The sequence below is a fragment of the Balearica regulorum genome, chromosome 9 (assembly GCF_011004875.1).
Source record: "Balearica regulorum gibbericeps isolate bBalReg1 chromosome 9, bBalReg1.pri, whole genome shotgun sequence".
Classification (NCBI taxonomy): domain Eukaryota; kingdom Metazoa; phylum Chordata; class Aves; order Gruiformes; family Gruidae; genus Balearica; species Balearica regulorum.
Window position 1 is genome coordinate 23705806 of NC_046192.1, and position 15815 is coordinate 23721620.

General features: G+C 43.0%; 1 protein-coding gene across 3 annotated transcripts in view; it reads right to left on the bottom strand.

Moving 5' to 3' along the window:
* The window catches only part of PRKCI (protein kinase C iota), a 30332-nt gene extending 17998 nt beyond the window's left edge, over nucleotides 1-12334 (bottom strand). Inside the window, exons 1-2 of one of the 3 annotated variants that reach the window (XM_075761575.1) lie at nucleotides 12198-12334; nucleotides 3820-3941 (exon numbers count right to left, since the gene is read on the bottom strand). In XM_075761575.1, coding sequence (XP_075617690.1) covers nucleotides 3820-3934 — 115 coding nt within the window. In that variant the 5' untranslated portion in view covers nucleotides 3935-3941; nucleotides 12198-12334. Of the gene's footprint in view, nucleotides 1-3819; nucleotides 3942-9755; nucleotides 9864-11662; nucleotides 11927-12197 lie in introns of those variants that run through there. The other 2 variants (XM_075761576.1, XM_075761574.1) reach the window with 2 other exon arrangements.
* Nucleotides 12335-15815: the final 3481 nt, after the last annotated feature.

Here is a 15815-nt window from a genome sequence, read left to right on the forward strand (position 1 = left end):
ACAGTTTAGGACTCACTAAGGTTTCTTTGTGGTTATCTACTGTTATTTTTCTAGAAAAATAACACGTATCCACAAAGGTATTTCAGAATCATTAAACAACAGTTAATTACATCAGGGCAATTTTGGCAGATAGGTAGGTTTAAAAGGAAAGGGGTGGGTGAGGAACAAAGGAGATCAAGCTAAAGATCTGCTGTATTCACAATTGGGACTAAGAAGGACCTTAAATTCTAGCCTTGGCTCTCACTCCTTCGGACACACAACCTGTACTTTACCTGTTTCTCAAGATTCATTTAAAGACTTTATCTGATATTTTAACTGACCTCGTGTGTCTGTCAGTGTATGGAAACTGCTATAAAGACTGAAAAGAACTGCCATGCAACAAAACATTTTCTTTGCTGTCTGATACAGATTAGTAATGTTATAAAAAAGTTATACCCCTGAAAGAAACCTTGTTCAAAATAATACTACAACTGAAACATTTTTAAAGCAATGTTGAATCTGAATCACCACTACCCCAAAGAAAGAAAATACTTCTGGTTATTAGTTCAACTTCCCCCCCCGCCCCCGCCTTCTCCACCTACACAAGATACCATGTGTGAGAACATGGGATTTATCTCTGCCTGCTCATACGCTAGCACATGAGCAGAACAAGCTTCTTGCTAGCCAAAAATCCCATATAGCAAGTCTACTGTCATATAATATTGCCAATCTTTAACAGAAATACCACTTTCCACACCCTTAAGTGATAAAGTGGTTGAGGGTAAGTGAATTGGGAGAAAGTAGAACAATTTCCATTTCAGCTGAACCGGATCCAACCTGAAAGTTTTACTGCTCTGAGCCTTCAGTTAGTAGCATGGTTTGAAAGCTAACTAGCAACAGTTTACTAACTATTCTCTTTTTTTGTTTTGTACTACAAGATATCAAAATTAATACAGGTGTTGCTAAGGCTTTTCAGTAGAACCACATACCTAGCAGGCAGGGCGACACTTAAAACTCAACCCACAAAAGTTTTTTTCCAGTTAATTTGTTTTGTTTCTAATGTATCCATTCTTTTCTATTGCTAAAATATTAGTAGTAAATGCAAACTATCCATTTGCAGCTTTCTGTCTTTATTCATTATTTATGCATGTCATAATCCTCAAAATGAGTCTTTGAAGCCAGCTATAGTCATTTTTCTCCATACTGCCTCCCCCCTACAATTAGCCTATCTGGACATCAAACTGCCTACCCACTGCACAAACTTGAACAGTGCAGAGCATGGGGGGAGGAGAAGGAACAACTGTATTTATTCAGACTCACTATGAGAATCAACAAACCAGTTTTTCTTCATTTGTTTTCCAAAACATGTGCAAACAGTTTTGTGTTTGTTTCTGGCAGAAGAAAAGGAGGGTCTCAAGAACATACACCATGTTTCAAACTAGGAACAGAAGGTTTATTGTCATACTCTTTCAACAAGTTCAGAGTAGTACAAATTTTGCAGCCATTGAAAGACAGCTGGGATTACTGTCATAGGAAAATATTTACTTTTGAGTTATATAGCAAGAAACAACAGACTGAACACAAACATAAGGCTAGTGTCCATCCTACAGGACATTTCAGAAGGTAGGATGGAGGTAAGATGAACTGACCGCATACAGATAAAATAGAATTTTTTCTAAAAATCAAATCAAATTAATTTTATTTCCCAGTTGAATCTGAGCATTTTTTGAAGTGATTCCACTCAACTAAATTAGGTCTGCCTTTGTGTGCCATTACTCCTATGAAACAGAAGTAGTTATACACGATGCTCTGCATCTTGCAAAGGCTAAAAAGACATTTAGTATATGACAAATAAAAACCTTAGTGACGAGGTAAACCCAGTTTAGTCACACATCTGATCAAGCAATTTAGTCAGGAAATAGTGAAGAGATGGCCTAGACACCTTGTCTTATACTACAAGAAACATGGGTAGTAGTATAACAAGTACCAGTCCGCAGTACACACATTTCCTCATGCTATTAAAGAGTCAACTACAGTTTCACGGAAGAGGATGCAATACAGGAATTTTCCAAGAAAGCAAATTATGAGTTTCTAGAAAGAATACCAACTGAAAACTTTATACTAAAGAGTGGTGGAGAGGAAGAGAGGAGGCAAGGGTCTTGGCAAGAAGCCACACGTTGTAGATGCAAGAATTACTCATAATAAAGACAGCAGGATTTTTTTTAAACACGCCTCATCACCAGATTAACTGTTTCTCCATTGACATTAAACTGGAAGTCAATGATTAAAGCAAACACAGATTGCTTGTGAAAACTGAATCCTCTGTGAATACATGAACATAATTGAGTCAAATGGCAGCATTCCTTTTTTTTTTTAAACCTATCTCTACTTAAAGAACAGAAATGGAGACAGAACAAACTGTTGCTTCACACAAATTATTGAATTTGCACAAAATTTTCTACAAATGCTTTATTAAAAAAGATATTTACTTCTTACTATGACTGACACTCCAGATTCTGCTCTTCAGTGAGGAGTCTATTACCTTCCTCAAGATAAAAAAACCAGCCAGTTTACCACAAAGTAAACATCCAACTCAAATAGCATCACTGCACAGTTTACTCATGAACATTGTTCATTTTACTGCATCTGCTGGTATAAATAACTTCAGAATGATGAGGGGAAGGCAGGAAAAAAAAGAAAGAAAGAAAGAAAACCTGCTCAGCTTCCCAAGACCACATAATCTTCAACACACCTGCCCATATAGCACTTCCAAAAATCAGCTTTGGCCCATGTTTAGCTTTAAGCTCTGAATAAACTGGCACTCGCCCAAATTTGAATGGGAAAGCTGTGAGAAGGGGAGGAAGCAGTTCTATAAGCACCATTTAGGCTAATCATTGCATACAAATACTAATCACTGCCGACAAATCACTGCACATTATGGCCTTTTATGTATTGCATCAAGTACTTAGCATGCTAAAGAAACTCAACAGCTATGTCATAATTCAGACATCTCTTGGTGTAGCTCAAAACCTATGTGTCAAGTACACCAATTCCAAAAAGAAAATAGGAATTACAAATAATCTTTTAAAAAAAATTACTAGTGTATACATACAGCCCAAAACTGGGCTACATCTGTTAAGGAAAAGGGAGAACACACTGAACTCGTTTCATCCAAGGTAAACTTTAACATGGATAATGTAAGCACTAGAGATGACAAGAGTTCTCAGCCAAAGTTGTTATTACTGCACTTTCATGAAAAGCTACTTGGACAAGCAATTTCTCTTTCAATAGTTAGAAAAAGTTTTACTAATAGTTATGTGTTAATAGGCTGCTAAAGTAACAGCTAATATGAACACTCAAAACGTGTGTGTAAGCAAAACCACTATAACTCAACTATATGTTAAATTGTATTGATATTGTAGATAAATACTGTATTTTTTATCTTTTAAGGTTAGTTTAACTCTCACATATTTAAGACTTATGGTGAGCCATGTGCTTCATTCCCTTCCTAATAAATGCTAACATTGAATTCATATTTTGATAATCACCGAGTTTTAATTTGTTGAGTCGGTAAAAAAAAAAATAGTGCTCCTTTATGACCTTTTTCCTTAGTGACCTTAATGACCTTTTCATTAAGACATACTTACAAAGGCATTGGATAACCATTATTTTTAGAGTCAGATTCACTATTTCTAAAAACATACTTACAAAGTGTGTTTCGTAAGCTTATCTTATGAAGGCAGAGGGAAAGGAAAAGAAAAAGATGAAAGTGAGAGGAGAGCTAGACAGCTAAGGAACATACTGATCAAATACTTGTCATAAGACCAAGCATCAATTTACCTTCTTCATCAATCCATTTCATGGTGAAAAGCTGTTCATTGTCAAAGGAGCACATGTCTCGAACTTCATTGCACAGTCCCTCAAATGAGATGGAAGGTTCAAAGTATGTTATCATGATGTCCCTGAGCAAGAGAAAAAAAGATTTGAGAAATTATATTTCAGTATATAGGATTTGATCATCAGCTCTAACACCTTCCATACCGCTAGTATAAAACCCATCCCTGCAGCATCCCCCTAAAAAAATACTGAAGTAATGTTAGTAAACTTTTAGCACAGAAGTTCCCTTCCTATAGCAAAGTCAAGCTCCAAGTGATTTTTATTACCAACTACTTGACATTTAATCCTCCGTGTATCTGATTAAGAAAAATTAAGATTTAAATGCCCAAATAACTATGAAGTGAGTTGCAGCAGATATCAACCACACAGAGAAATGAGATATATTATACCAGTGGAAACCGAAGAATTAAATGCTGCAAAAATTTTGAAGAACATTATTAACGTTTTGCTGGTTTTGCCTGCTCTTTAACGGTTATTTTGTTATTAGATATCAAAACATTGTAAGAATGTATACATCATCTCCAACTAAATTTTGATTGTGTAGCTGTTACGAAAAATAAATTTAAAATATTAAACAGGTTTCCTAGTGGATCGGGGGGATGTTCCAAATACTGGGAGTGCCTTTAAAAAAAAAGAGACCCATGATACTTCACTATAATGACAGGGAAGGCTGACAGACACACTTAGAATTAAAATTTATTACTTTACTGTTATGCAGAAGGGGATATTTCTGTTATAATTAAGATTAATAGTTAACTTGGTGTTTTAAATATGTTAACATAAAACGCTGACCCATTGTCTTGGTATTTGCTGGGCCTTAAAGGGGAATAGGTGACTCAGGGTTGCAGTCCTTCAAACAAGGAATTTCAGAGATACAGTTCAGAGGAAGGTGGAGGAGAAAGAGAGGGCTGTTTACAACACTACTCTTCAAACATCTCGTGTAAGCCCAATGTTTGAACTACGAGACTAATCTTCCCATAAAAACCTCAGCTAGGTGGGATTTGTTTCAGTTGGTGCCAGCTGCCAGCAGTATTTGGTTGGGAAGGGGAAACTGAAGGAACAGACAAAGTTTATATCTGGTCAGCATTTACATCAACATACCTACTAGACTGAAGAATACATATACAGTAAGTTAAATGTCTTTAAATCATCTTATGCATGGGCAGAGTAGTGTCAAGAAGGTGACTTAACATAACATACTGTGGTCACTGAACCTGAACTACTTTCAGAGTGGCAGAGGACACACTTGCCTGAGGCTCCCTTAAGTTCAGCACCATGAGAAAAATAAACTAGCAATTTCTAAGCACTCTAGAACAGCTTAGCCTACTTCAGGATTTATGAGCATGATCAGACTCACTTTAGTTAGAGGAAAGATTCCAGTAAACGGTTAGGATAGCGAAATGACACCTGTTCAATAATCTGAATAAAGCAGTCAAAAAGCTGCTACATCATTTGGTTGAGGAATTACTCTTCTTTCCACACGAGAAACAATGCAAGACAAACTCCCAGTATTTAGACACAGTAGAGTACTTTGGGGCAAACAGGGCTTCATTCGAAACACCTGATTACACCCATCCTACAAGGCAAATCGTGTTCTCTCTGACGTTCTCCCTTTGCATCCTCTCTCAAAATGCACAAGCTGTGAACCCAACACCAGCGTTTGTCCGCATGAACTGAGGCAGATTTAACAGTGCATTACTGTCACAGACACACAGGCATCAACCAAAGAGAAACCCACGAGGCTGTATGAGGAGGCAAAGTCTTAACCTGTATTTCCTGTTTTACAGGGAAGGAAATAAGGCACTGCTTACTTAGCAACTTCACTGATTTTGTGCTAAAGTTTACCATCCCTTCACTTATTCACATTTTAGTGCAGATATATTCACTTTGGAATATTTTCTTGAACAAGTTATGTTCTGAAGAGCACTGAGGAGTCAATTAAGCATTTCAACTATTGCAGTTTATTTTGTGATTGAACCAGTCAATAATGGGAGAGGGTATGTTAAAAAAAGCGGTGACTACATGACTATTCTTGTCAGACAAACAGAGTTAGGTGACAGACCATAATCTCAAGAGATTGTAATCACTGCTGTTCTAGCAAAAAGTCAAGATTTAAAAAAAATAATATATTAGCAAAGACTGTTCAGCAGGTTTTTACATCTGGTAATTCAAGTCCACTTAAAATTTATTTCTCTGTACTACAGTGAACAGAAAAAGTCTCCACGTTAAGATGTACTGAACAGCCCAGGAATCCCTCTGTATCTATAAAGAAAAAGCTGGTACCAACTGAAAAAAAAACCAAAACGAAACACCTCTTCTTACTTGCTGCTACTTTCAAGTAGCAAAATAGATGCTCTTCAAATAAATGAGAGAGTTTAATTATTTCAGAATTTAAGCAAGTTCTCTAAATTACTACTCTAGTAAGTCCAACAGGACATATATCAGTTATTAAATACATTTGGAAGATCTGTCTCTGATATAACAAACACTACTCAGTCTTTCAGGAGAACCCTCGCTAATAGCAATATTAAAAAAAATACGTACGTAAGTATGAATAAAGTTCTATGAGCAACATCTAGCACACTTTTCCTAGAGGTGTGAAGCCAGCTTTACATAACACAAACTGAAAGATTACAGGTCCTTCTACAAGCTTTATTTTGCCATTTTAACTATACTGATGACACTAATACTTTCTACTGAGATAGGTCTCAGGTTCCATTCTCACACCTTTGCATTACATGGTGTTTTCCACATGTCTTGCACCTAACACTGCATTGATGAAAATTCATTAGGAAAAAGCTGTATTCATTCAAGCCAAGACATAAAGTTAAACTCTACTGAGAATAGATTTTGACATTTTAAACAAAAATTAGTAGGCTAAGTTAAAGAACAAAGGAAATTCAGTGTGGACCATAAACTGCTGCCTTGCATGAAAAAATACAAAATGCTTTCTTTCACTAAGATGTGGGGAAAAAAATTCTGGACAATAGTCCTTTCCTTCTGATGAAGATAAACTCATGCACTGCTTTTAATAAGCACGTTTCTTGTAAAGCTATTTAAGGCATAATATCCTTACTTGTCTCTTCATGACATCCTTTGCACCACCACATTTGGATGTGTCAATTCTTACTATGGAAGTATCAGGGTTTTTAGAATTTATTTTAGTACTATTATAATAGGTCTTTATCAGGGACCTGTGAGTAGGAAACATGCCAATAAACAAGAGAATACTTATGCTGAATTACTTTCCATTAAAATGTCGTCATTTATATTTTCAATAAATATTAATAAAGCATAATTTTATTCATACTAATAAGAGGCCTGCCTGAATCAATACCCTGCAAATGTAAGAATCAGTAAAAGATAAACCACAGGAAGACTGAGAAAATGCAAATGGTAAATCTACACACAAAGACTACAGAACAGATTTTAAATATCTGTAGAAGACCGTGAACCTCATCACTATATTTCCCACCTTTCCTCAGATCAAACAGCTATTCTCATGCCTTTTCTTTTACAGATCATCCAGTCATAACATCCTTTTAAAAAAAAAAACAAAACCCACAACCAAATAAACAAAAAAAGCCCTCGATGCCAACAGTTAAATGTAATTCAATATCTGTATCTCGTTTTTCACTTCTGAGCTTGAACTTCTGTGAGAGAACAATCCACTGTAAGAACAGGGACTACTGCTTTAGATTTTTCCACCTGCAGCCTAATATAGCTATCACATTATATATGTGAAAATATACAGATAATCACACATTATCTACATATTCCACATATTTATCACACCTGGGTCAGTCATTAAAACTGTTAATAAAGTCTAATTATAGCTCACTGAAATGAACCCAGGAGAATTCTGCTGTTTCAGCATCGTTTCAGTACCGTAAGGTGCAGGCACTGCCATTCAGAACAATTTGAAGCATCTCTTTCCCCAGTGGAAGTCTGAGGTTTCAAATTGCCTGCTCCTGCAATCTGTTTTTCTGGAAAAAATATATCACCAGAAAATTAAATCAATGTTGAAACTGGAAGAAGTGGTGAAAATGCGTTCACAGGCTTAACCCAAAACTTTAAGCTGAACACCCTCCTATTCAGGACTTGATCCTCAACAGACAATGAAAGACATTAAGCAGAAAAATTGATCATAAAGTGTTCAAGACAAAAACATAAAGAAAGGATGCAAGAACTAAAAAAATTCTTAAGAAATTAATTTCTTGGAAATATTTATGGAGGTACATTTTGATTTACAATTAAAATTGAACTTATTTTCCCTCACTTTTCCCACTTGCGCTAACATCTTAAAATTAAGAAAAGAAGCAAGTTTAACGTGTCTCATGAGAGGACTGTCAGGAGTATTCATTTGAACCAAATCAAACAGAAGGTGGGTAAAGCATTGGTAACCTATGTCTTTAATTATATTCAAAGTTTAACCTACGTTGCAGCCTACACGGTTAAAACAGTGCAAAATCTATGTCAGACATGGAAAAACCACAAGCTAGCAGTTCTAATCATGACAGAAAAAATGGTTCTCCAAGTTTGTTGTTTGGTTTTGGTTTGTTGGTTTGGTTTGTTGGTTTTTTTTATATCAACTACATTAGTTTTACAGGATTCCTAGCACACAAGCAGTGTATTATTCCTACCTGTTCCCTACTGTTATAATGTAAACCTCCCCATATGTATTAATGATATAATAGCTTCTTGTACTGAACTTACAAAAAGCATCTACAACACGAGATAAGACAAGAGGTAAACTGAATAATATTAGAAAGCTGAAATGGTTGTAATTACCAATGCTGTTCAGTGCCACACATTTGAAGCTGCTACATTTTGTTACTGTATCAACAAAAAAGTATGTAAACAGTTGGCTTGACAGAGTAAATTCCTAAGACCACATTCAGGAGCCTCTATTACAGTCTGCACAGACTACAGTAGCTCTTTAAAATAGGTAAGACTATTTTCAGCATTTTAAACAACCAGCCCTATGAGAAAGGTAAGCACAGCTTACCTGAGAGAAGGAAATACCTGGATAAACTCAACCTAATGCCCCAATTCCCAAGTCTCTGGGAATTCCCATCCTCTTATTCTCACGATCTCTGTTCATTTTAGGAAAATTTTCCTTCCTGGTTTTACATATTTCATGAATTTCAGAACTACCACTGCACGGTTGAATGAAACACCCTTCAAAGGGTTCTTCATTAAAGTCTTTGTCTTGGCTGCAAAAAGCAATTAGGCTCTGGGCCAGACTAAAGGATGTTTTGGGGATTCGGGTTCAGCTCTTTGCTCTGGTGTCTTGAGCCCCAGGTGAGTGTCCTGACTATTGGATTCCCAACCGTTTCAAAAACGAATCTGTGCTTCTGAGTTGCTGGGGTTTTTTTCTTGAACTCCTTCTGGAAGTTGAAAAGACCTTCCTAGCAAGACTTTCACAGTAACTTCTACAACCCACTTAAATGTTTCTATTAAAACGAAATTAAGAGAGATTAACATTTCCCGATTAACCTTATTTCCCATTAAATCCTCTATCCAGCTGTAATCGGAGACAGTCTATTTGATGAAAAGGGAAAATGCTGCCTTTGATATCAGCATTTAGATCCTCAGTCTGCAAGTCGTTTCAGTGTAAGTGTAGGTGAAGTGCTTTGCTTCGATACTCACTTCCTGATAGTGCTAGTCTGGGAAGCAGGCACAGAAAGAATAATTTGTTTAGATCTCAAAACAAATCATGACTAAGGCATTCAGCTAGTTAGTTTGTTGGTATTCACAATGGTTAACCAACACCCTATATGACTCAGCATGATTATTAAGAGTAAACTGATTTTAACAGGTAAAAAGTCAATAGATGAGACTCAAAAGAAACATTCCAGTGTCTGTGAAATTATTGCCTAATATTTAAAGTGTCATGAGCCAGCATTCCTGTCCAATGCAGCAGTTTTCTTCCTCACCCCCACAACCCTGAGGTGCTTTCTCTCTGTTCTTGCACCATAGCCTCCCTGTGCTAAAGGAAGAATTCATGTGATTGCATGTGGAAACGATCAAGATTAAAACTGACCCAGCAAAAGAAAAATAAATGGGTTTAACCCAGAACAGTTCCAATTTTACTTCACTGCCTGACCAAATGAACACTTCTGCCAGCTGATAGCCAGGGGCATCTCCAGGTCCTTAAGAAACCATGAATTAAAGGAACTGTAAAACAAAGAGCTTGGAATTTCACATATCATTACTTTGACAGTGTTTCACAAGTTTTTTAAAGCCACAGACTGTGCCAGTCTCTACACTACTTGACTTTTGTCAAGCCCCATAGCAGGCACAAGCCAGAAATCAAACACGGTAGCAAATACCAAATGCTCAGCATGCTTTCTATACCTCTCCTTAAAATTATAAAGCTAGAGAGACCAGAGAGTAAATACCATAAATGTAATAAACCTTGTCTTGTACTTAACGCAGATAACTGGAAGGAAGCTGTCGAGAGTATCATGTGTTCAACCTTAATCCAAAAACGTAACCTACATTTTTTTCTGCTTAGATCACCTCCTCGCAGACTTAATGGCCCAATGAACCACTGTCAACCCTTGCACTCAAACTTTTAGTCAGGTCCTGTAACTGTTACTATTTAATAGGGCATTGTAAATCCAAAGTAAAACACTTCTGCCTTATATGTTATTGTTGGAGAGCCATTGAATTAGACCAGCAAAGTTCAGATTTTCATTGTGCAGATCTCTATGGTATTTTTTTTAACAGTGGAAGCATAATTGACAGTAGATGCATCTTAGTTACCATTCACAGACTCAAAACTACCACTCACAGTTCCCCTCAGTCCCTGGGAAAAAGCCTAAAAACTAATGAAATAGGTTTTCATCCAAACATTTTTCTTTAGACCTGAATATCACTTAACACACACAGACCAGGATCAAAGCTGGACCCTGAATATATTTTTTTAAGTATAAATTTTGGCATGAGTCCCTCAATAAAGTGTGATATAGGAATATGCATTTATTACTGACAGCAGGTAAACAACCAGGGCCTCGGGCTGCGTGGGAAGCAGGGTGAGCAGGGCAGAGGAGGACCCCCAGGTTCATCCCTGTTTACTGGTAAGACAACCGCAGAAGGACGGAAGATCCGGCGGCGCCCAGCCCCATCAGCTCGCCCCGCTCCAGCCCACCGGCTCCCCGCTGAAACCCGACACCCAGGGAAAGGCTCCTCCGAGCACAAGTCCTGCCAGTTCACCCCCGATCAGAGCACACTTGAAAGCCATTTTAACACGGTTGTCTAGCTGTGGTTTTTGGGTTTTCTCCTTCCCTCTTTTTCCTTTCCCCTACAATTAAGTGGATATCTTAGATGCGAGATCTTAATGTGACAGCAAACGCACGGAAAACCTGGTATTTAAGATGTCGCACTGTAAGAGCCATCATTGACAGAAATCTCGCGGCGGGAAGCCCTGACAAGACAGCCAGCCGTGTTTGACATCAGCCACCGGCGGCGAGCCCGGGGATGCCCTCCAAGCACCGCATCCCGGCACTGAAGGGGAGCCCGTGCCGAGCACCCCGAACACACCAGCGCCGCCGCTCCGCCCAGCCCCCGGAGAAGAGTCTCCTCTAGACCCGAGGCCGGGCACCCGCCGCTCCCGAGGCACCGGGCTGGGCAGCGCGGCGCCGGCCCCATCGCCCCCCGCCGGGCACGGCCGCGCCGCTCCGCCCCGCGCTGCCGCGGGCGAAAACCTTTCCTCACGCCGGCCGCCGCCTCTCCCCCTGCCCGGGCCCCGCCCCGGCCGGGGCTCCGCGCCCTCACTCACCCCTTGTAGTAGGCTTTCACCCGGACCTGGTGGGCGCTGTCCCCGCCGAGGCCGCCCCCGAGGCCGCCCGGAGCCGACATGGTGCTGTTGCCGCTGCTGTCCCGCTGCGTCGGCATCCCCCCAACTGCGACGGGTGGCGCGGCCCGGGGCGACGGCGGGCGGGTGAGGGGAAGGCTGACGGAGCGAGAGGCGGCGGCTGCACGACCCCCGCCGCGCCCCGCCGCCTCAAGCGCGCCACCGTCCTTCGAGCGCGGCGCGGCCCCGCCTCCTCCTCACGGCGCCAGCCCGGGGCGGGCGGGACCACGGGGAGGGCGGAGGGGGACCACCGAAGGAGGGGCACGGGAAGAGCGCGGAGCCAAGCGGGACGGCGCAGGCGGGGAGCGCAGACGTTCCCCCAGCAGGAAGGCTGAGCCGCTCCGGGAGCGGCCGGTCAGCGGCTCTGCCGCCCGAGGAGGGCGGGCGCCACGCCTCGTATGCCCGTCCGTCCCCCCCCCGCACGCTACGTGGGTTCTCCCCGCGGAACTCCACCGCACACCTGCGGAGCGGAACGCTCCACGCTGAAGCGAAAGGGGCAGAGTCAGCCAGCCGGGATGCCCGTAGCGAAGCCACCGGAGCGGGTGGTTCCAGGCCAGAGACCACCCCGATGGCCCCTCTTCTCCCTTCCCCTCGCCCGGAGCGCCGGCGCGCCCAGCGCCGTCCCCGCCACTTGGTACAGCCCGCCGCCAGGCATGCTGGGACTGCTGGGTGGCACCGCGGCCCTGGCGCCGGCACGGCGGGAGGATGGCGGGCAGGCCGCCGCCGTTCCGGGTGCGGGAGTCACCGCCGGCCGGCAGCGGGCAGCCCGGCAGTGCCTTGCGTGCCGGTAGGTGCGGGGACTGGGCCGGGTCCCCGTCCGCTGAACTGCCTGTTTTTGAGTGCTAGGAGCCTGGCTGCTTCTGGCAGCGGCTCGTTCTGCTGGGCTTCGCCACAGCCAGGCCTGCGCTTAGGGAAGGGGCAACGGAGGAAAACTCGTCGTTTTACTTGGGTACAAATAGGACTGTCGTCCTTTTAAGGCTTAAAGAGCCAAAAAGGCCTGCAGTGATACTTTGTGGCTACATCTATACGCAGCAGAAGTGCAGACTGTGGAGCAGGCCCGCTGAGCTGTAAACCCATCCCTACCACCCAAGCAATCGTGAAAAATAAGTCTTGGACACGTCTAACCGTGCTCCTTCGCACTCAGTTCCATACCATGACTCCACTAGTTCCGTCAGTACCAATCTGATTTGAGGGGTGCCACAGAAAATTCAGATTTTAACACAAAACCCTCACAAAAGCGGCACGCTGCCCTTCAGCAGCCAGCATGGAGCTGACAGGCAGCTGGAGCTGTTAGAAGCAATGGCAATACCTCACTTAAGGCTGTCAGCTAAAATACTTTCTGTACAAATTCCAAAGAACGCGCACTGCTCACAAGACAGTATAATCAGTTCAAGTGAAGCTTTACTTACCAAATCAAATGGTTAAGGGTTTGTTTTTTTTTTAAAGAAAGAAAGATGAAGGATGCTTTTTAATTAAGAAGGGGGGTGGTTAACAAAAGGTATTTTACTAAAACTGTTAATCATAAGCCACCTTATCACTGCAAGGAGTATTTCCTTCCCACTTTGCCTATTTAATGATACATCAATAGTTTCTTTGATAACGCATATTTATATTGCCCAACGCTTCCTGAAGAAATGGATGTTTCTGGCAATACTAAGAAACAGGGAACCTTTGTTTTCTTCTATGATAGTAAAAACAATTCCTCTTTTCCACTACCATGCACCAATCAGCATCACACCTGGATGTTTGTATCAGGGCAGCGTGGAGTTCAGCTTTTTCGTGCTCAGTTACAGGCTGCTACGTCAGATTGGCACTTTCCACTAAACACACCTTGCTGTTTCTCATATTGGCGATAAAATGACTTTAAGGCCATATTTGCTGTTTACATTAGGCGTGGTTACAAAGTATAGAATTTTTTTTCATGCTACCTGACCTTCCAGGAGTGGTTGGTTGGGATGTTCTTTTCCCTCAGAAGAAAGTTATTTGCTCCACCCAGCTTCTACAATCTTACATCCTTTTTGTACAGCAGGAAGAACCTTGCTGTAGCTGAATTCACCCATATGGTACATCAGGACTTCCAACACGTTTTCTATTCCCTACTGGATCTCCAAGAGTATTTCAGCATGAGTTTTCATTTTCTCTACACCTCCTTTTTTAACCTATGAAAATTCCTATTTTTTTCCTACTGAATCATGTCATCTTTTATAGAAACCCCCATCAGACCTCGTAAATTGTCACTACTTGTCACAGGCAGTGTAACTGCTTCACCCTTCAACAGTTTAAGCTCATCTACAATGCCTTGGAAGGTATTTGATTTTTCTAAGACACTTGCTGAGACTCTTTTCTTTGCAAAGTACTTATCTATCCCAACTAGCTGCAAGACATCTGGCAATGTTTTTTCCCCCTTCACGTCCAATTATCAGTTGGTCAAAAGATGAGATACATTTACTATTTGTTCCTATTGCCCTTTATCAAGTTTTTAGCCAATTTCATTTTCATTCACACAAATGGGTCTCTATCACATATTTAAAGTGTCATGAACAGGAATGCTGACTCTTGTCCAACACAGCAGTTTTCTACCTAACTCACTGCACTGAGCCACCTTCTTCCTGTATCACTGGGAATACAAGCAACTTTGAAAATACTACTATACCTGGAAACTATGTAATAATGTTACGTAATCCTAAGATACAGAAGGTATTTCTTCACCACAGGAACACATTTCACAAAGAAGAGAAAGCAAGGTGCTGAGGATGTCCCACATAAGATTTTAATTAGGCTTATGTAGCATAGCAGTTACTTGTCTTTATGGAGGATGGGCTTTGCTCATCAACACCAGGTAATACACAGCAGCTGCTAATTTCAGACAGGAATTGTTGACCTAATTCAACTCTGATCAATTATGGTTAATTAGAGGGCAAGGTGGTCTTCCTCAGGAAAGGCTCAGAGCCAAAATTTCATAGGAAGGAAGTGAAAACTAAGTTAACGTGGCTAAAAGACTCTTCTATTTCATATTCCTCAGAGAGGTTAAAAAAGTTCACCACCAGTGTCCCGGTTAGAGCTGCTGAGATCCTCAAGCAGCCAGCATGAAAAACCACTATAAGCAGTTATTTCCCTGACCTTAACCTCCTGACTATGCTCTCACCACAGCATGTATCACATTCTTCATTTTCCTACTGCAGCTAAAGCATGAAACAAGCTTATTTACCACAGGCCCTAGCAAGACACAGCTCATCTTTGCCACTACCACAGGAAAACGAGTCACTGCCCCTACTGCCATGCTCAGCATACAGCACCACACACCACCACAGGCCTTAAGGGAAGCCAGAGTCCTCATTCCAGCCGGGCTGCTGCTCCTGGCCACGACCTTCCTGCGTTAATGCAAAGCCAGTCGCTACCTCACCGCGATCCGAGAGCCGCGGGGACGCCCAAGCCGGCTGCCTACAGCCCAGAGCCCGCCACCACACCTCGCGGACGACGCCGCGCTCTGAAACAACATGGCGGCGGGTGCCATCACGTGCCCGGCGGCGGCGGCGCCCAGCGCGCTTGCGCGGCACCTCCCCCTGAGGGAGGCCAGAAGATGGCGGAAGCGGAGTGAGCGGCTTGTCCGAGGCGAGTCTCCCGGCGGGACGCGCGGAGGAGGGGGAGCGGCAGCGGCAGGCCCCGGCCAGGCCGCGGCGGGGCGGGGCGCGTAGGCGGGGACCCGCGCCCTGACAGCGCCCCGGCGGCGGGCCGGCCCCGCGCGGGGAGCGGGTGCCTCTCCTCCCGCCCACCTTTCCTCCCTCCCCGGCGGCTGGCGCCTGCGGGGCCGCTGGGAGGGGGGCAGCGGCGCTGGGCCGCAGCGTGGCCGCCGGTTGTGGCGGCGGGGCCGGGCTGGGCGAGGCCGCGGCCCGGTGCGGGGGGCTGAGAGGGCGGGTCAGCCCGCCGGGCCCGGCCTGTGGTGTGGAGCGCCGGCCGCGGCCGCCGAGGGGCCCTGCCGTTGCCTGCGGAGCAGCCCCGGGGCTCCCTCAGCGCTCCGGCGGCCGCGGCTGCTGGGCCCGGACAGCCCCCGGGATGGGTCGCTCTCTGCCGCCTCACG